Source organism: Betta splendens, chromosome 24 (genome assembly GCF_900634795.4).
Source record: "Betta splendens chromosome 24, fBetSpl5.4, whole genome shotgun sequence".
NCBI lineage: Eukaryota > Metazoa > Chordata > Actinopteri > Anabantiformes > Osphronemidae > Betta > Betta splendens.
The window spans coordinates 4,091,435-4,112,580 of NC_040901.2; the positions used below are offsets into that span (position 1 = coordinate 4,091,435).

General features: G+C 45.1%; 1 protein-coding gene across 4 annotated transcripts; it reads right to left on the minus strand.

The window, feature by feature from the left end:
• Positions 1-1,458: 1,458 nt before the first annotated feature.
• On the minus strand, positions 1,459-21,080 carry kif26bb (kinesin family member 26Bb). 4 transcript variants are annotated; one of them, XM_029142220.3, is made up of 15 exons: positions 20,186-21,080; positions 19,625-19,981; positions 17,579-18,043; positions 15,431-15,552; positions 15,168-15,336; positions 13,280-13,489; positions 12,819-12,912; positions 11,198-11,466; positions 10,647-10,824; positions 10,367-10,505; positions 10,112-10,271; positions 6,763-9,880; positions 5,441-5,610; positions 3,707-3,857; positions 1,459-3,418 (listed from the first exon to the last, which is right to left on the minus strand). In XM_029142220.3, the coding sequence occupies exons 1-15, from the start codon at positions 20,231-20,233 to the stop codon at positions 3,066-3,068; spliced, it is 6,003 nt and encodes a 2,000-aa protein (XP_028998053.1). In that variant the 5' UTR covers positions 20,234-21,080; the 3' UTR covers positions 1,459-3,065. The 4 variants fall into 4 exon arrangements, with proteins under 4 accessions (XP_028998053.1, XP_028998054.1, XP_028998055.1 ...); XM_029142221.3 differs by having other exon boundaries at positions 19,625-20,028; XM_029142222.3 differs by having other exon boundaries at positions 3,230-3,418; positions 5,455-5,610.
• Positions 21,081-21,146: the final 66 nt, after the last annotated feature.

Sequence of the window (21,146 nt, forward strand, 5' to 3'; positions counted from 1 at the left end):
ACAGGGACGGCGTCCTCCTCTGAGGAGCCGACAGGAACTAGAACGACCGCAACATGGCCGACAGGGACTGGAGCGGCGTCCCCTCCGGAGCTGGCATGACAGCTTACAGCTGCCGAGCTCGACGGGGGAGACGTCGGGCCTGATTGGGTGGGGTTAACAGTCGTCAGACGGACGGCGCCCTCTGACGGGGACAAGGACGGAACTGGGGTCAGGGCAACACACGACTGATCTGGGGTCTGGGCAACACACGGCTGATCTGGGGTCTGGGCAACACACGGCTGATCTGGGGTCTGGGCAACACACGGCTGATCTGGGGTCTGGGCAACACACGGCTGATCTGGGGTCTGGACTAGGTTCGACTGGGCTGGGACCTGGAGACGACAGGGCTGCACCGGGGCATGAGTAACACACGGCTGACCTGACTGAGAGGTGGGGCATGAAGCGACCGCTGGCTGCAGGCCCGGGAGTTGCAGGGCCTCACGCAGGGCAGGCTCCCTCCGGACGAGAGTGGCTGCTTCCTCGAACAGTTGTTCTCTCGCGCCCTGGTCTGTAGCCGAATTGGCGGTGTTCATGAGGTGGGCGAAGAGAAAGGCAACTGGAGGAGAGCAGAGGAGGTGGACCCGTCGGGCGACGCTGTCTGGGATGCCTGTTATCAGAGGGACACAGTCAGTCAGAGAATTAAGGGGCTCCTCTGTCGGGGAAGAAGGCTGCTCGGTCCCCATGACCGAGACCGCGGGACCCGGGATCCTGGACCCGCGCCGCCGCCGTCGCCGTCCGGAGCAGCTGCGACTGTCCGTCGTTTGAGGCGCTGGGCGCGGTGTGGACCGGACCTCTGTACCGGGATCCGCATGGTGAAACGGGGCCGCGGCGTCTGGAGCTTGGGCTGGAGACTGGGGAAAACACGATTGAGCAGGAGACTGGGCAAAACACGATTGAGCTGGAGACTGGGCAAAGCACGATTGAGCTGGAGATTGAACAGCGCGCGGCTGAACTGGAGACTGAGCAGCGCGCGGCTGATCTGGAGACTGAGCAGCGCGCGGCTGGACTGGAAACTGAGCAGCGCGCGGCTGACTTGGAAACTGAGCAGCGCACGGCTGAACTGGAGACTGAGCAGCGCGCGGCTGAACTGGAGACTGAGCAGCGCGCGGCTGAACTGGAGACTGAGCAGCGCGCGGCTGAACTGGAGGCTGAGGACCGCGTGAGAGCAGGAAATCCTCCCAGGGAAATAACCATGGAGCTGGGCAGGTTGGTGCAGGCACGACGATCCGACGAGGCGGAGAGGATGAAACCGAAACCATACTTCCGCGGGGGAGTTATATTTGCCGTAAAAACAAAGGAAAAACAGTCACTGACCTGACCGGAGGCTAAGTGCTGGCTGGGTCCAAGTGTGGCCAGATTGTTCTGTCAGGGACTCGGGCAGGCAGACGGCGAACCCACATGCACAGCACGGAGGCGATATTATAATCCACAAAAGGTTTATTCTTAAAGGCACGGTCAGACGGTCCAGGTCATACACGAAAAGGCTCGGCGAAGGTACAGACAGGGAACAGGCAAAAACTCACGGTAAGTAGACAATCCAGGGTCGGGCAGGATACATGATACAGACAGGAACAGGACACGGGAAACACGAACACTCAGGGAACTCAACTCATCAAACACGAACACTCAGGGAACTCGAATACGACAATCTGGCAGGGAACTAAGGACACAGGTGGTGGTTAAATACACAGTGACTTGATGACTAACAGAGTGCAGGTGTGGGTAATGAGCAGGGACAGCTGTGACAAGACAAGAAACCGGAAGTAAAGCTAGAACACAAAACAGAGACCGGGAGACTACCAAAATAAAACAGGAAACGGAAACTGGAACCAAAATAAGACAAGCAGGACATGACGTGAAAACAGGGAACAACTAGAAACAAAGACACGGATCATGACAAATTGTCTGTCCAGTGTCCTCCACTGTCAGACAGGCCCGTGTGCTGGTGGGTCATAGGTGGTGTCTGTGCGCTCCGCCTTGTAAAGACATAAAGCTACAGTATTAATGTAGGTATTAAACTGCCATAACTTGCAAATACTATCTGCTAAAAGTGTCCAGTGATGGATGAATCTACAGTGCATTTTCAAACTGAAAAACGATATTGCATATTAAATTGCCAATTGACAAATACATTGCCTTTTGAATTTTGAGTCTTCTATTGGTCAGTGACAGCACAATGACTTTTAATGTTTGCATATCAGATGATGCACAGTGATGAAGGTAGAATACAGATTTGTATTGTGCCTCTAATTATTCTTTAGTGTGTTTGAGCAGTAAGTTGATCTATAGAGTGGGGGGAAAAATCACTGTGGTGTTTCTGCTGCCATAATTTTCTACCCACTTTCATCTTGTCTTCCACACTTCCTGCCTCAATCCAAGATACTGTATCAAAAGATCAAAAGATTTTAATTACAGACATTTATTTTGACTTGTTGTATTTAGCATCAATATCTGTCCACAAAACATCTTTAGGGAGAGAACAACGTCCCTTTTTAAAAGCTCAGTGAGAAAACAAGGTGCCATGTGCTAAGCTTACGAAAAAAGGTTATGTAAAGTTGAAAGGTTTTGCTGTCTGAATTTACACACAGGATTACGTATGTCGACCTATTAAAAGAGGATAGTTACACATAACAATTTTTAAGAATTGGTAGTGTTGTTGTTACAGTTTTGTGCAGGGTAGACTCTAAAGGGAAATTTTGCAGGATAAATTTTTGGAACATCACCTCGGAGCAAACTTGTTTGGTTTAATACCTACCACACTTTTCCCAGAAAGGGTAAATGTTATGTTTCTCCTTGAGCTAAAGTAAAAGGTCTTGTTAGCATTTCGTGGTGCACCTTCACTGGTGCCTTGAAAAACAAAGCTGCCTTTAAGGCCATTTAAAGAGCAAATAGAAGCCGTGCTTGTCTCTAATGGGCAAAAACTAAATTATGCTTTGGTAAATTGCCTATTTTTAGGTGAATCTGATGATAAAGTGTCTAAAAGTGTGATAACGGTTTGACTAATGGATTATTATTATTATTAAGCATCAGCACTTTGTGTGTGTTTGTCTCTGACCTTTGACCTCCCTGTGAAGATGAATAGTGGGAGAGCTATAAAATGCAAGTGTCTCAGAACCCCAGTCTACAAGAACTGTTCCATTCACTGTTGTTTGTGAATGAAACTGGTCTGAGGAACCCCCATGCGTCTGTTGGCTTTTAAGCCTTTCTGCAGCCTTCCTTCGTCTCATCTTGTGACGACTCCTGGCGGTGATGTCAAAGGCGGTGACCATCATGATGTTAGCCTTGCAGATGTTGACCTTGTTCTGCAGCCGTGCCGTCACATCCTCAAGAGCCTCCAGATGAACCAGGGAGTCCACCTGGAACGTCTGCCACAGGTCGACTACAGAGACACACAGAGTGACGTCAAGCACGGAAATATTTTTATATTTTTCAAACATCTCTCAGTTTCTCTTTTGTGGAAGGAACTAGGAAAAATACTCGAGTGAGGGAAACAGAGATACTTTTAAGGTAATCAGGATGGGACACCTAGTGTGTTACTAAGTATTTTGACATCTTAATGTTTAATAAAATATTGTGAACACATGCTTGTATTATTTCAGTAGTGCAACTTCCAAAATGAGAACAATGTTATTTTAAGCTCGATCAGTCAGAGAACGCTTTGACTGACACTCTTGGTTCCACTTGGCCGGCTCCAGCATCAGGCTGTGCTTGGCCCAGTCCAGCTCTCTCCTCAGGTTGTTGTATTCGGCCCGGACCTCTGAGATCCTCTGCTGACGCTGCTCCCGTAACATTAGCTTGGCGCTGGAGCACGCGGGCCCCTGAAGACACAAACACACACAAACACATTTCATGGCTTTTATTGATGTCTATATTGCACATAATGGTTATTGAACACGCTCAAATGAAGTGTAGGACACACTAATATGTCATGTACTGACATGGTTTATGCCAGGAAGCTTTGGAGTTTCTGGCATTGACTCCAATAAAATCAAAACACTGACAGAATGAAAACAGTCATTTCTCCAGATTATGATACACATCATCTCTCTGGTGTTTTTAAAACTGCATACATTTACCCTTTAGCAAAGTGGCACTGTTAAATGTATGCAGAATTAGCTAATAACAGTTTAATAACAAATAATTATCCATGAAGACAACCTAAAAACCTGAGGACTTGTCTTGATAATACAGTATATCCTTGAAAGGAATGTAAAATCTCTGTTCAGACACTCACACACACACTGTATTTCTCATAAACAGCGTGTGAGGGCCGGAATAGCATCCCTGGGGAGTGAAACATAACAGGCCGCTAGGCTACTAAGTAGATTATACGAACCTCATTACACAGAGGAGACACTGAACTTTAAATCAGACACATTTTAAAGGAATAAGCCCAAATATGAAGCATCATCATTGTGATTATTTCCTATTTTACTTAATATTTACTACTATTTCCTATTAAAATATTCCTCCAATAAATAAATAAATTACACATGCTGTTATTTCAATATTTGCTTTGCTTTCTACTGTTATAATGTTTGGCCTTCGGTGAGTTCCGTGTTTTTTAGCTTGTTGTTTTTCTTTGTTCTTTGCTGCAGCACTGACCCAGTTTTCCCCATGTGGTCATTAAAATTGTATCAAAGTTGCGGAGCCAGAGACTGGTGGAGGAGGGGAAGAGTCTCAGGAGGCCAGACCTTCGCATCCCAGGGACATGACATCACCATATGCAGCAGATGTTGCTTGCGAGTGCATTTCATGTTTAAATGTAAGGTGGGAGCTCACTGTATTTGCCATTAACGCACCCTGGGTCACTGGGCAGGCAATTGTTTAGCTGCCTTACACTGTTTTAACCAGATGCATGATGCATCACTTCACTGCAACTACAGGAATATTTACCAGCATCACCTTTTGACAGAGCAGTGTCAGTATCGTTCACCTCTGCATTCGGATTTTCCTCCAAGGACCCAAACAAACCCAGATGTGTTTTTTTAATAGTTTGTTTACTGTATTATTTTCTTTTCACTACAATAATATGTGCAGACTTATTAAACATGACGCAAGCATGTGGATACATTAGCTTTTATTCATTATGACAACACCATTTGTATTAGTTAAGGTTGTACTGTGATTGACTGATTATAATGTGAATGCTTTATGATGTACCTTAAAGTGCAATGAATACAGCTTTAAGTCTGTGCATAACCAAAGAAATAAACAACTATGTTTCCAGAGCACTTTCTAAATCACTTTGATCAGATAAAAAAAATTATTTAAATATTAATAACCTAACTGTAGCCCTTCGATGTGCAGGAGTATAATATAGTGTTTAGGGGCACAGTCCCATAGGTTACCAGCTGTGGTTGTCCTTTAACCACCCAAGGATTCACAACAAACCCAGCACCTGTTTGCCAGCACCTGCTCTTTTCTGCAGCCTCTGCATATTGTCGATCTCGTACACCTTGATCTCGCAGGCCTCTGGCGTTTCGAGAGCCGCCCAGCGAGACCGCAGCCCGCTGGCCGAGCGCCTCGGGGGCAGACGCGTGTCGTGGGAGGGACGACGCTGGTGTGAACCTACAGCAGGGTGAGGCCAGAAGTGCAGTGAGAGGCTGCATCTCAACCAGCGGTCTTTGTGCTCTCTTTCTGAAACTGTCCGAATATACACGCTGAAAAATTCATTTTAAACTAAGAAATAATAATATAACTAATAAAGGATTATTTTACAGCTAGGCTTGTTGTCAGCTTTTAGCAAATTAAGATTTTTGGTACAGAATCTTTATTTGCAATGTCTTCATGAATTCAGCAACATAAATATTCTGTTATTGTTTTATACAAACTCACAATCCTGCTTGTGGTGTTCACAGATCTACACTAGTGTGTTTGCACTGCTATCATACATTAGTATTGCCAACTAACTGATGTCTAGACCATCACCTTGAGGCTACAATATTATTTATAACAAAAAAAACACAATATCCTTGTTCTGGAGATGTGTTTTAACTCTAATGTGTGTGTATAAGCAGAAATTATATACAGCTAGAATTTCAGCAACCAATTTATTCAAGTTCATCCGACAAACGCATCATCTGCATTTATTTCTTCATTACCGCCGTCAGCACTGTAATAACCATGTTTTGAAAACAAAATGGTTGCAGACATTTCTCAGCATATTGTTCCATTAGCAAGTGGACTTAGCATGCACACGCTCACACACTACAATTCGCTATATCAGACAAATGCACTTAACTTTACGCATTTATGCATCCATTAGTAAGTGCCGTCGCTGGGTTCATATATTAATGATGACCTGCTGAAGCAGACTTTATAAAAAACTAGGTCTAGCTGCAGTCTACAGATGTGTGTCATCTCCAATTGATGTCACATTAAAATGTTATGTGACCAGATTGCAAATTAAAAAAATATGAAAAAAAGGGCTGTAGAAACTGTTTTTCATGGAATAAATGAAGCTTTGCTTTACATTTGTATTACAATATATCTGCCTTCAACTGGGTTTCTTATGTGTGTTGAAAACTCATTTTAGATTTGTGTAAACAACTGGTTGATGTGAGGGCTCAGCTAGTCTGAAAAATGCCTAAATCCCCACCTTAGAGTGTTTAAATTTGGCCATAAACATCAACACACATGAGAATGGACATGGTTCTGTTGTTTCCAGAAGACACGTGTCACGCTCAGTTCATAAAAGGCCAGATATTCCAGGTGTTTTACCTGCGCTGCCTTTTTTCCTAGAGGACCGACTGCTGCGTGTCATGCTGAGGACAGAGCCACTCCTGTCGCTGACAGACCCTCTGTTTGAGGTACTGCTGCCTGTGGCTTCACTGTCCCTCACCATACTGTCGTATCCGCTGCTCACCCCACTGTTCCTGTTAGAGAAGTACAGGGAGGTCTTTCCCATGGCTGGTGGCAGGTCACCACTCAGAACACTGGTGGTGTCGCTGGCATGTCCGCTCATGTGATCGGGCATGCGGGGGGCAGTCACTTGGCTGTATGGCGAGGGAAGGCTGGTCATGTGGTCCGCTCCCCCTAAAGTGGGGCTGGCAGCCCGTTCCTTAATCAGATCTGAGACCCGGCCGTTGAGGAACCCCTGGATGGCAGATTTTGTGGATGAACACGTGGAGCTCTGGCTCGGCGTCCTGCTGATGGAATGGAAAGACCGAGGAGGGGAGGAAGAGAAAAAGGAGGATGTTCTCTCAAAGCTGACAGCTTTACAGTCAGGGGAGAGGCTGGCGCTGCGGCTGATGGACTGCCGCAGGCCTTTGTGAGGAAGATTCTTGACGCTGGGGGCGGACAGTCGGCGGACTTTGGGGCTCGCAATCCGAAGTTTCCCAACGGCAGACAGCTTGGAATGGGAATGCTTGGTAGCTTGAGGTGCGTGGCTTTCCGGCGGGAAGAAGTGATGGCTCTGATCTGATCGAGGATGCTTCCTGGGACTCCTGCTGGCCCTCGGCAAGGTGCAATTCCCCTCGTTTCCTTTATAAGCTCTCTTGAATGTCCCTTCAATACTTCCCTTGGAGCTTCCCTTAGAGCTCATAGACGTGTTGCTGCTCCCTCGATCCAGGCTTGGGAAGTCCCTTGGGGTTCTTCCAAGGGAATTGGTTCTACTGGCCAGCTGCTCCAATTTGGCACTGAAAAGTCTGCCACTGTGCTCAGTGGGCGACTTCAGCCTCCCACTCAGGTTACTGCGTTTCATGTTTGGACTTGAACTCTCAAGAAAAGGCCCGTCTCCCTTCCTGTGCGTACTACTAGCATCCTGTTTGTACTCGGGTCCATATTCCCAAGGAGAAGAGACGTGGAGGCTGCGGTTAACTAGGGAATGCTGTCTGCCCTGCCTCCTTTCCAGCGTTACCCCTGGGCTGCAGGGGTTGGATGATGTCACCCTTCTCTGGTTGTGTGCCACGTGGCTGCCGTGGTAGCGCTCCTGGTGGTTGGCATTTCGCCAAACTCTAGGCAAACTGCCCGTTTGAAAAGAAGCAGCAATGGTTTCGTGGCAACCAGGTGGAACACCAGTGCCCCTGAGGGCATTCTCCACAAATGTACACACGGCTTCTCCCTCCTCTGAGCTTTGTTGAGTGTTAGTGGAATAAAAATGCTCCCTGGCTCTAGGTTGTCTCTTCTCTTTACTTCTTGGTTGCTTTCCACATGTTTTACTTTGTTCAGCGTCATCTCCGAATGCTGACCCTTTCAAGATAATTGGGTCATACGAAATTTGGTTAATAATTGAGTCATTTGCCTTTTTGACTGGCTTTTTTAGGTGTACCTCTGAGGCATCAGCTCCACTCTTCTTCCTGTCCTCAGAGCCTTTGATATTTCTCTTAAGCTCAGGCCCTGACTTGACCCTTGTAAGAGTATTATCCCTTTCTTGTTCCTTTGCACAATCCAAATCACAGTCTACATCTGTATCAATCAGCATGGGATTAATAAATGACGGTAAGAATCTTTTTTCCCTTCGGAGCTGATTGTGGGGCTTCTCTCCAACGTTTTCTGTGGTTAGAGGCTGAACGACAGAACTTCTTGTGTCAGTGGATTGTGCAGTTGCAGATTCTTCACTGACATTGCTAATGATCCTAATTGGTTTCAAGCAAGTAGACGCTTGACCCTGTGACTCGGCTGTGTCTCTGATACAAATAATGTTTCCACCTGTCCTCCCTTTATTCAACGCACCACTGATGGTTACCTCCTCTACCATGGAATAGACAAGTTCATCTTGACCTTTTAGGTCCAGAGGCTGCTGAACAGTCACTGTGATAGTAGCTTTCACTTCCTTAACATCCTCTGTAGGGTCATTAGGTAGGACCTCCTGATGTATGACACTAGTAGCCAGGGATTGGGAGGAGGAACAGGAGGAGGAGGGAGATATGGGAGAGCTTTTGCCCACAGGTGAGGCCCTTTTGTCTTGTTTGAACCAATCAGCAGCTTCGGAACTCTCTTGTTTTCTTGGATACTGGAAGGAAGCGGTGATAGACTTGCCCTGAGCATCCGTATCAAAGTCCTGAGAAGAGAGTTTGTCACCTGACTTCTGATTTCCATCTTTGGTAAGATCAGAGCGGCAGTTTGTGTTCAGATTGAGAGCTTGATTCAGTAGTTCCTCACTAGAACTGGTCGCACTGCACTCCTCGCAGTCATACAGGCCTGAATCCTCTCTCTGAAAGCTATCTCCAGGGAAGGCACCATCTGTTTGCATTTCCCCAGTGGAGGCCTGACTGCAGCCTATCCCCTGATTCAACAACGCCTTTGATGAGGTGGTGTCCTTCTGTTTCCCTGTTGGTCTCTGGGGTTGGGATTTGGTTGCGCCATGGTTTACAGAAGCACCTTTTGAAGACGTTTTGAGTGCTTCTATTATCATCTCGCTCCCATCAATGCAGCCCAAACGCTCTTGAAGCTCAGCAAATGTTTCACATTTAAGACAGTCCCTCACTGGCGGCTTAACATCTGCTTTTAAAGTCTCAACATGTCCTTGAGCATTGTCCTCCTTTAGTTTCTCTCCCTGCATTTGAGGAATTCTCAGAAGCTCCTGGAGAAGAGCAGTGAACTCTGGGTCGTCCAAATCAGCCTTATTGTGATGCAAAGAAGGGATGATGGGCACAAACTTAGGTTGTGTCAGCTTTGGTAACGATTTGGTTTTGACCAAACCCCCTGAGTCTATTTGGATGACTGTGTCACAAGACTGGTCACTACTGGAACGCTCGTCAACATCGCCACGCAGACGAAGGGGATTGACGTCGACGTCGACCTCATCGGTAGAATGGAATGCCCGAAGTGTCAAAGGCTGAGAGCCTCTCTTTCCTTTAGGCAGACTCCTCCCACAAGGAGAACATGAGGTGGATGGCTGGTGAATACAAGTTCAGGGTGGAGTTAGTATCACATCAACAGTTTCAGAGGTATAAGCACTAATTCTAATTTAATAAAGATGTTGTCAAATGCATGTTCTTATAGTTATTAATCCAGTGCTTAGAAAATAATGTAGATGTATGAGGAATGGGCTTGGTTCTAATACACCAATATCACAAAAAACAAATTCAACCACCGACACTGTGACATTACAGGACAGCTACTGCACCTTTGTTCCTTTCTGTGTCCTGCGGATGCGAGAAGCCAGTTGGACAGTGGACAAGGCCCCTTGAAAGTTTGCCAGGGAATCGGCCACTTGGGCGATCACTGTGATGTGGCAGTTTAAATGGCCCAAGGACTCTCGAAGGAGCATTGCCAACTTATTACCTCTGTGTGAACACAAATGTCCAAGAATGACGACATCTGTATCAGTAACTTCCAAACATTTTTTGACATATTGACTATTTTAGAGTAGTGTTCTTACTTGTTGGGGGTGGTTTTATGTCCACTTAGTAGTGACAACACAATAGGGCCCAGTTCAGAATGGGGGGGGTGATTTTTGCTGCTCCCCCTCATGCCACTACACACATCTATCATGGTCAACTTAACAGGGCCCCTTGAACCTAAGTATGTAAATCAGAGCAGAGAATATGTAAAAACCTGTGCAAATTTTCAAATATGCAAATGAAGAACATTTCCATATTTCTACATTTCTATATTATGGTAGATTATATCTGATAATTTGGAAACAAAGGAAAGAATACCTTTGCCAATAGTGCTACTGTCTGTGCGAGGGGGCTGGACGTAAAAAGTGAAAAACATAATAGAACTGTGACACAGGTAGCTAATGAAGTCCGTGTGCCGACGGGCTGTGATGGCTGCGTCCAGGAGACAAGCAGCGCGCTCAGCGGTGGGTGCCTTCACGCGATTGTGGTTCCGTAGCTGGGAATAAAGGACACAGTCATTTCACTGACAAAATTAAAAAATAAAACATGTTTTTGTATTAGGAGCCACACACACCTGCAGTAACGGCTTAATCAGCAGTAAGCCAGTAGGTTTAATTATGTCCTCACACCCAGTTACTAGTTTACATATCGACGTGCATTTTACACAACTGCGAAAACACTTTGTTCCATGCTAATTTCCAAATTGCACCTTTGATGCATTGCCAACAACACAAGTGTTGGCTTGGCTCTCGGGTTGATTTATGTTCACAAGGAATAACCAGTTTGAATTGTTGAACCTCTGCATGTTTATGCCTAAACAGAGCAGAGGGACAGCAGGAGCTTCATTTAAAGCCCATTTAACATCTTACTTGTATTCCAGAGATTGGGTCCTCCTGGATCTTGATGTGAGCCTTCGGGCTGTCCTGGATATTGTCCGATGAGGGAACCTCTCCCAGCAGATCTCTCAGCGTGTCCTCTTCTCCGCAGCACAGCTCCAGAGCAGACACCGACACGCTCAGATCGGTCCACGTCTTCTCCCTGCGCCGCTCTATGGCGCTGTACAGCCAGGAGATGGCACAGGGAATCAGCCCCAGCTTCTGGACACTCTCATCACTCCCCACCATGCTCGACCAGGACCCTGAGGAGGACCACAGAGCAGACAGATGTCTCCATGCTTCATACGGCACTGTACATGATGGTCCTCAAGTACCTCTGAGATGCCTTACTACCCTGGTTGTCTGACCTGATCCAGCTAACAGCAGCATAGCATTATCCATAAATGTCTGCAGTTATGTATGTAATGTAATGTAATATATATTGTTTTCAGAAGATCTTCACTTTATTTCTTTTCTTAAGGGTCTTGAATCAGAAAAAGACTCATTAAGGAAATTTTAAAAACCATAATTTGCTTAAATTGTTTTTCATCTAATAAACTTATTAAATTATTATTTATTCAGTAGATTATTTATAGAAAAGGGCAAATTAGGATGAGAAAAAAGACCACACAAATGTGAGCATGTAGCTGCACACTAAACATCAAGATTCTGACCTCATAATATTCAGTTTAATCTAAAGTATATCAAGTCAGAAAGGGATCTCAGGGATCAGTGCCATGCTGCGTCTCTTAGTGCACTTTTGCCCCACATTAGTTTAGAGTTATGGGTCTGTTTTACTCTTATCCAAACTCTAATTGAATGAGGATAAGAGAATTGGTTTACTCCAATTAAAGGCTGAGCCGCCCGCCGTTATTCAGGGAGAATAGTATTCTGTGGACGAGATTGATATCCGCTGGCTGTGGGCCACATGTAGTCTGTATTGGCTAAATAATTCAATCAGGTTTACGGAGAGTGGCGTCACGTGAAAACGCAGCAGCTCCAAGGAGACCCTGTCCTGTGTGTGCGTCTGTGCGCGTGTGTCTTTGTGTGTGTGTGCACGTGCCATAAATCTATTAAACCTCTCCACTGATCCTAAGTGCAAGGTTCCATCTCTCTAGCATCAACATATTACGGCACATTTCGCTTTTCAGACTCCCCTCCGAGATCAAAATAAAGTTAAATATTTGTGTCTTTTTATGCGTGATGCTGAAATGTCAGGGAATCAGGCAATGTGGAGGTTTTAAAAAGCTGTGTGGTGCATAATTGATGAATAGGCTTTTATTCACGAAGTTACAGGTGAAAGATGAATGGCCAAGAATGGGAGAGTTGAAAAGACAACACTTTGATGCCGCTACCGTGTAAGGAAGAAGACGGTAAACGGGATAAATGGCCAACGAGAGAAAGCTAAGGAGTAAGAATGTTGGAGATGTGTATCAAGATGGATGAGGGGACACCGAGAGAAAATGGAGACAGGGATTTTAAGTGATAAAGAAAGAGTGAATGATGGCAGGAGGGACGGGATGAGGAGGGAGGATGAATGGCCCTTAAGCATAGATAAAAGCATCCCACTCTCGTCTCCAGATTTTAACCTGTGGCCTCGTGACCCATTACTCACCCACGTCGTCGCATCCCAAACCCAGGACGCAGCCGTCGCTGCCGCTGAGCACGCAGCGGATGACATCAGCCAAGACGCCCGCACACACCTCGGCCTGGCCAGACAGAACAAAGGACAGCGAGCAGCTCGTGACTCATCTGCGCGTCCAATGAAATGGGAGAGCCGAGGCAGACGAGGGAAGCGGGCACATTCCCCTGGGCCCAGATACTGTAAGCAGAGCTCGGAGAAAGTTGGATGTAATTGATGGACTGTGTAATTGTGGCGGCTATCGGGGCCCTATCAGTTTTCAGGTCATCAGATAGAGAGAGCGCGGAGCGTATAGATGGGAAAATGCATGCTGAATGCTGAGAACGGATGAAAAAGCAACAACAGGAGCCTGTTACATCAGTTAGCTGTACAAACACGTGCATGCGTATCAGTATAAAGATCTAAGTAATACAATATGTAAATATGACCCAAACCTGGCTGGACTCCTGATTATAGACAGAGTCAAAGTTGAAGGTCTTCAGGAAATGTTTGCCTTCCCGGCCGAGCGTCATTGTAGCGTGAGGTTTGATCATGCTGAGTGGTTCCATTATGGTGATTCTCTTCTTGGACGGGTCGGTCCAGAGAACAGGTGGTTGTCCTTGGCCCGCTGAGAGTGTTGGGTTCACCCTCAGCACGACTTTGACCTGTACACCACAGCCAATGGAAAAGACAGCTATTGTCAGAATATACAGTGAATATTTAAAATACGGATTGCTACAAAATGTATGATAATTCCTAACACACTGACTTAGCATGGTGGACCTGGTACCTACTAAAATGCTCCCGGGCGCCTCCCACTTTTAAGGCATTCTAGTATTTACTTTATAAGAGTGTATACTCTTATATATACATATATCCATCCCAATGTGGCATTTAGCCCACGCTAACACGCTACATGCTATGCTAAACTGCTAGTCAGGTTTACTGCAAAAATCCTGTGCCTGGGATAAAGGATTAGACTTGAGCATTGTTGAGTTTAAGATGCTGCACTTCACTGTGAATGTTCAAAACTGCTTCCTATCCCATAATATGATCTATTCCTTTGCCTCGGCTATGTGTTTGCCTTTGCCTGCAGTTATCAGTCAGCTGATCTAATTAGAAGCTATACGTGCCCTTATGACTGCATGGCGATGCACAGCTCCTGCAATATTTCTCTATGTCCTGACATTAATTCCTTAATGCAGCTCTGTACAGGAACTTCAGGATTTAGAGGATTGAAGGCCCTAAATCAAGTTACATTCGAACTCTGACAGCCAAGACTCGTAGGTCTGCATGAAGACAACACTCACCTCACAAGATAATGATCCATGTTAGGGCATATAAACCAATTATAATGTGAATCATAATCAGGATTCAGGTCTGCACAGAAGCCCGTGTGCCACAACACCCAGTCCAATGTGGTTTCCTTGAAATCCTGCAGCACTGCATTACATCACTATGACATCATCCACCACTGAAAGCCATCTTCTACAGTATCTGCCACAGGACAAGTTCCCGGTGTTAGTGAATGATTTTCTTTCTCCCTCATCCTTTTAATACCCAGTGCAAAAAGTGATTCCCCGTCATTATTGACCATGTGTCACACTCTATTTACGATGGTTGAATTATGCAACAGGGCCTCGTTTAAAGGTAGAGAAAAGCCTCCACCCTCCATCACAGCACAGTAAATATTCTTGCAAACAACGCTGAGTGCCCCGGCAGGTGTGGCTCGGCGGTATTGGTCTATCTAAATCCCTTATCTGTAACTCTAGACTAAACCCAAGAGTCTATGTAGCTGAGACAAGGGAAGGGCACGCAGCCATATTGATTTCCCTGGTTCCCCCCAGAGGAGGGGAGGAAAAAGATGGAGACATTAGCGCCGCGTTTCAGTGTATCACGAAGGAGGACTGATATAGGATCTCCTCCAGATTGACTGTGATCGCTTCACTCTGCAGCATGGGCGGTAAAACGTAAAGCAAGGTGGTGGTTGTGGCTGAGGGTGGATGGAATTCAGCATATATTTTGTATTTCATTTCATATCATGGCATAGATCGTGTGGTGAGAATTTGAAGAAGAATTTGAAATCTTACAATCTGTGCTGTGAGCATAATGGCTGCAAGCTACTGTACAGGTTAATGATAAATGAATGAATGAGGTAACCATATGATATTAGGTCACCTTTTTCTTATCACAACTATTGCTGGGTCGAGTCTCTAAACATAAAACACCACATTCCTGTCCTTTTATAAACCACATCTATGGGATCTGCAGGTAGTTTGCTTATTTAATGTGAATTAAAATGCATCTTTTCACTCTATTGGAATTTAAGGTCCTGGGTTCTACCTTGCCAACGCTGGGTGAGTCTTTTGTCCTGGTGGCAGCTTGTTGCAGGCAGGGGGGCATGGAGGGTGGGTGTTTCTGGATGATCTCCCTGAAGCAGGTGGAGAAGTGAGCGGGAGCTGCATCGGAAGCCTGGCCTTTTTTCCTCATCAGGCTGAGCTTCTCGGCTGCCCTGCAGGGAAGAGGGCGGGAGTCGTGTCAAGGCTGACGTTTGTGGTGTAATAGAGCAAAATAAAGATCCAATAAAATGTACACGTAGACGTTACCTGGCCAAAAAGGACATCGCAGCCGTGTTGGCAATGGTCACTACTCTGGAGAAATGAGGGAGCTTCGAGCTTTTCTCCACAGCTCCAGCGTCACCACGGCCCAGTGTTGCGTCATCTGCTGTCTGAGAGGTGACAAAAGCTCATTATTAGAATCCTAATGTGTAAATTCGCTTACACGCCTGCTCCAAAATGGGCTTTTGTCACAGCAAGAGTGTGCAAATAAAACACGACTGGAAGCTGAAGTGGTCCTTCGGCACCGCAGCCTCGGGTCGAGTTATTTCAGCCCGGCTCCGCTCGTTCACGGCCGCTGCGTGTGAGCGGTGAGGTCACCGTCCGGGCCGCTCTTACGCCACGTCTGCTCCGCGTCTCGGCCTTTTTAAGGCAAGATAACAACTGCGCTTCAGTTTTTCCTTTTAATGGCACGCAAGTACAAACAGCCAATTTGTTCCACAAAAAACATGGAGAAAAGGGAGAAACTGTCATGTATGATAAATATATTCTACTGTATAATACCTCCAACCCATCATCTCTGCCCCTTGTTATATATTTACTTCACCCTATATGCTCTCTTCTATCATCTCGCTCCACTCCATCATCCTTTCGATCCGTTCTCCCGCCTTCCATCTCTTCTTGCAATCCATTTGTTTAGTACCTTTCTTTTGTTTCCTCTCTGCTTTCCCTACTCTCATTTTGTATTGATTTGCTCCCATCCCGGACCCAGCTGGCTAATTTCTTATACAGTCTCACTCAGACCAGGACAGTTTTATTAGAGCAAGACGATGTAACGTTATTGATTTGATTATAAGAGGCATTTAAGAAAAACAGGTTAATTACAACCTCTGATCGTTTACTACCTCCTACCTCCTTCAATTACTGTTTTCCTTAAAACTGTCACTTGTCAACTAAACAGCTGACTCAGGGTTTGTATGTGACACCTGTTGACCACCTGGGACCCTGCTTCCCCGTATGCGTACCTACATTTTAGACTTCATGCATGTTACACTCAATTTAATATTTTTATTCAAGCTTGCTGTTTTTAGTTATATCACATTGTAGCAATAACAAAAACAAAACTAGCGCATAGTACTAGTGAGAACAATCTCATACAGTACTAGAGAAAATTAAGCTGGTATCAGCGTCAGAGAAAAGGATTTAGGGCCGAGAGTCTGACATAAAAAAGCTTTAAGATTAAACACATTCAATTCAAATATTGCATATTTCACTAATTGTACTTTCAGTCTATCAATCTCAAACCTTAAATTTCAGAAACTCAATTATCCAAAAGCCCATCATCGTTCACATTCTTGCTTTCCAACATTTTATTAATAGCTTTAGATTAATTGCTGGAGAAATAGAGCTACTTGACTTGACTGTAATGGGGATCTGGATCACAGCAGATGCTGCAGTACCAAGTATCCAACCATGTACCAGCGCCAGTATCCACAGAAGGTTCAGTACTGGATGTGTAACGAAGTTTAACTTTCCAGCTTTCCATTAGCTCAGGTAGAAGATAGAACAACACACATGCTGGTTATGGGTTATTTTATTCTTGTATTCTTGATTTTGCAAATTAATTTTTTCATACTATGTCTCTCTATTTCATGCCAGTGCTGCATTTAGTCGCGGGTGTTGAGCAAGCGTAAAATCATTCTATTTAGTAAGTTATTATAAAGCAGGTCGCCAGGTCTCAGAATCTCTGCTTAGATTTCCCTTTTGTCCATTAGGATCAGCAGTGATAAATAAATAAAGCCAAGCAGCATCATGTAAAACCGTTCTCACTTCCCAAGCCTGTAGAAGAAGGAGGAGGAGGACAGGCTCAATCTGCTGAGGCTTCCATCACAGTAATGCATAATTCACCCTGTTAAATATGACCAACCCCCTATTGATCACAAGTGCTTTTTGACTGGCTAGCTTTTATGACAAGGGTAAATCATGACCCAATTCCATTCCATTAGCAAAAGTACTTTTAAACAACGTCCTCGGCTCAGCCATGGGATCTAAACTCTGATGAGGTACGATGAATCACTGCCGCGCTGACACACACACCCGTAAAGACCTACTTTACCCATACAGCTCATTAAAAGGGGGGAAGCTTGCTGGGGAATATGTTATGTATGATTTAGTGGTAAGAGAAGCTTTTAGGGGTACCTGATTATGAGGGAACGCAGTGACACGATCCCCGCTGGGCGCGGATTTAGATGCAACCAGCTGCTGCTGCTCCTCCACCCATCGGTCCATATCAGGGTTGGGAAGCTTGAGGCCCTTCCTTCTCAGGGTTTGAGGGGTCCTCTGAGGGGTCCGAGGGCTCCGAGGGCCGTGATGATCGTAGGTTTGACTCCGCGGCTGAGGGAAAGCAGCTTCCCATGATGCTCCATGCTTTCTCTCGCTTTGTCCCAGCGGCGAGCCAGTGCTGAGGCCGGGTTCGAATGGCGGCTTAGCCAGCGACTGACCCCTGCTCAGAGCCACGTGGACGGCCTGTTGTTTGAGCTGGTTCAGGCTCGTACCGCAGGTCCCGCACTGACCCTGCTCCCGGTCTCTGTCCATAAATTCAGCAGTGGAACGACCGTGGACACGAAGGTTGTCATTAAGAAACACCGACAGGTCCCCAGAGTCCTACAGAATCAGACAAAATAGCAGATGTAATTTTACAATAGAGTAATTGACAAACAACACAATAACAGTACTTCACATATTGTTTAAGAATTATTTAAATGATCACTGAGCATATGAAAATTGAGTCATGGGAAGATGCTGCAGCACTTGGAGAATTTAGTATTGATTAATTCCACCCTTGTCATCTTTGGAAGTGCACTGACCCAAAATGTAACTGCACACAAACCAGAAGGCACGTGATCGGTTCAAAAATATCACTTCTCAATGATTGAGCTCATCCAATGACATCCAACAAATTCTTATATCTCACTCCGTCCTGTTTGCCCTTGACGCCCATCATCTGACACACTCCCCGACCACCTCTTCCATCCTGTGAGGCACAGACACATTGACCCATATTCTCCCAGAGGGGCGCTTTAGGTGCTCTCAACAACTATTATGCAAAACAAAGCCATTCAAACTCCAAAGGTGGTAAAACGTTGGGGACTACATCTAATTCATCCATAAAACATTAAGCCGTGAGGACGTCCCATTATTCTCTTAATTTATGAATCAGAATCATTTAAACCTACCACCATGAAACTTTTAGCATCAATTTGAGCTTTAATAATAAGAGATAATAGAGAATAAGAGAATAATATCAGATACATGAAGTGGGGAATGTGCTGCACTGGCCACATCTTCCATCTTAGTCAGATTGCAATCCCATATAAAAAGATGGCATCACTGAGCTACAGAGATCAATAAACCTGCAAAGAGCTAACTGGCTTATGTGATTTCCACTGACCATGTCTGTGGCCACAGAAAGCACCTTCCTCTCTCTCTCTTTCTCTAAACTCTGTGCCCCATCCCACTGAAGAGGACCAAAAATAAACAGACTTCCCTCCAAGGAGAGGACGGCAGGGATGACACAAGGATGTTAGGATGAAATATTCATGCCCATTCAAAACCACGCACACGAGATTGGCCCCTGCTCGGTTTGCTGATTCGGCCGCTGGATGCTGATGGTGACGGATGTTGATGGTCGCGCAAATGTATGGGTGTGGATTCTTTCGTAGGAAGCAGTGAAATGATGTGTCCACATAATAAGTGACACGCTTTTATTGTGTTTTAGCTTATGAGTGTTGCCAAAGTCAAACAAAGCAGCACCTAATGCTTCATTATCAATAATATGCAGCTGTGTATATATATATATAAAATTATAATTTTATATATAATATTTAATATAATATATAATAATAATTTTCAACATAGAATACTAAAAAATACACATTTTCACATTGTATAGATGGGACCAAATGCTGTAACTGAGCAACTGCAACAGTTGAGAAATTACTTATATTATTTTAGATTTTCTACAGTTGCTGCATAAAGAATTTGTTGTATAGCATCCTTATATATTTGGGTGATATTTAACTGAAACCCTATACCCCCACCTGGTGAGAGGACCTGTCTACCTCACTTTGCACGGCGCTTGTGCAAAAACGCCCGACAATCCCTCACAAAAAGTGAGTATGAGCCAGAATGAGCCGCGGCTTATAGTCGTGCACTAGGTCCAGTGGGCGCATCACAGTTACTGACCTTGCAGGAGAAGTGATGGTGAACAGCGAGGCTCAGGGCTTGTTTCTTCAAAGACACCAGGGTTGCGGAGCACTTCTCGCAGCACGCAACTTTCCCGTCGGACCTGCCAAAGCCCGGATTAGCGGGCGCCGCTCCTCTACATATGGTCCGGCCGCTGAACATTGTCCTCCTGATGCGCTCTCCCACGGATCCGGGGAGAGACATGTACGACGGGACGGCGTCCGCCCTCTGGCACATATTCCGGCGTGGGTCGCACCTGGATCCCGCTGCGCCCTCAGGAGAAGGACGCTCCGTGGACTGGAAGGGTCCGCCTTTACCACTTGCAGAAAAGCCGAAGTGATGCTGCACTTTAGAGCTCTGGGGATCAGACCATTACACATAACCAGCATGTGTGTGGGTTCCGGCTGTGGGAAATTAGAGATCAATCGGCATGGACAACTGTAACCACACCCAAATGTTTTTTAGCGCTGCAGCGATATTCCTCATATGTAAAAGTGCGCAGACAGATTAATAACTTAGAATATTAACAAAATGTGCGCATAGGGATAAAGGGCGACTTACCCACTGTGCTCCAGGAAATCTCTCCTCTCGTCCAGTCACAGATGACATGACAACTTGTTAATATTTAAAAAGACGGCCGAACAAAGGCAGGGGCCAGGTTGATATAATGTCGCCCAAGCTCTGTAGATATAAAGCAAACATGTTTCACTCATGGTGGGTTCACGTAAAGAATCTGAAAAATTATTATGTTGACTGAGTCTCAGAGATGAGACGGCGACTGTGGCGGAGGAGGAGTGAGCGCACGGGAGGACACTTGCTGAATTTACTTGGCTGTTTGTTGGAAGCTCCTCAGGATGGCGCTAAAGCGAGAATGTCCCCCATAGTAAAAAATAGAATTGCTTTTAAAATAAGGTTTTTGTTGCATTTCGTGTTCCTCAATAGGTAAACAAGCTTGCACCGACACGGAGACATGCAGCACCTGTGATACATTTAAATAGATCTATAGCAGGCTGAAAAAAATGCTACTTATATTTGAGTGTTTTTCACTGTCTATTGCTGCTATTAAAGCTATTAAGATTTAATTAAAACGCTAAATCTATTGATGTATGACATAAAAAGTGTTTCTTTCATGTGGGATATGTTGCACTTTCTGTGAAGTGTAAACCAAACTTTGTAAAGTGATGAATTATGAATCGATTCTATGTAAATAGACTCGTTTGATTTTTAATCTGGGAATTAATTGTTATTGTTAATGCTATGCATTTTGACATTGTAATCGATCCTATTACCTCAATTCCTACATTACAATTTTACGGTAAAATGCAACCTGATCGCTTATTTATACGTCTTTCCAAAATATCTTAATTAAAAGATTAAAAAATAAAATTAAAAAAAAACTTTTTACATTTCATTACTTTCTTCCCAGCGGTTGCATTTTTTTTTTTTTTGTCGAGGCACGGACAGATGGCCGACAGACTGCGCTATTGTCTGAGTATTTACGGTAAAAGCCACCGTACTCCTC

What these genes read in the sequence shown, in the direction of transcription:
- kif26bb (XM_029142220.3), bottom strand. Translation starts at nt 20,233, where the DNA reads ATGTCATCTGTGACTGGACGAGAGGAGAGATTTCCTGGAGCACAGTGG. An exon ending in GATTTCCTGGAGCACAGTGG is followed by an intron (nt 19,982 to 20,185) that starts GTAAGTCGCCCT and finishes TCTGATCCCCAG; the next exon opens with AGCTCTAAAGTGCAGCATCA. An exon ending in TAGGAAAAAAGGCAGCGCAG is followed by an intron (nt 5,611 to 6,762) that starts GTAAAACACCTG and finishes ACCCTGCTGTAG; the next exon opens with GTTCACACCAGCGTCGTCCC.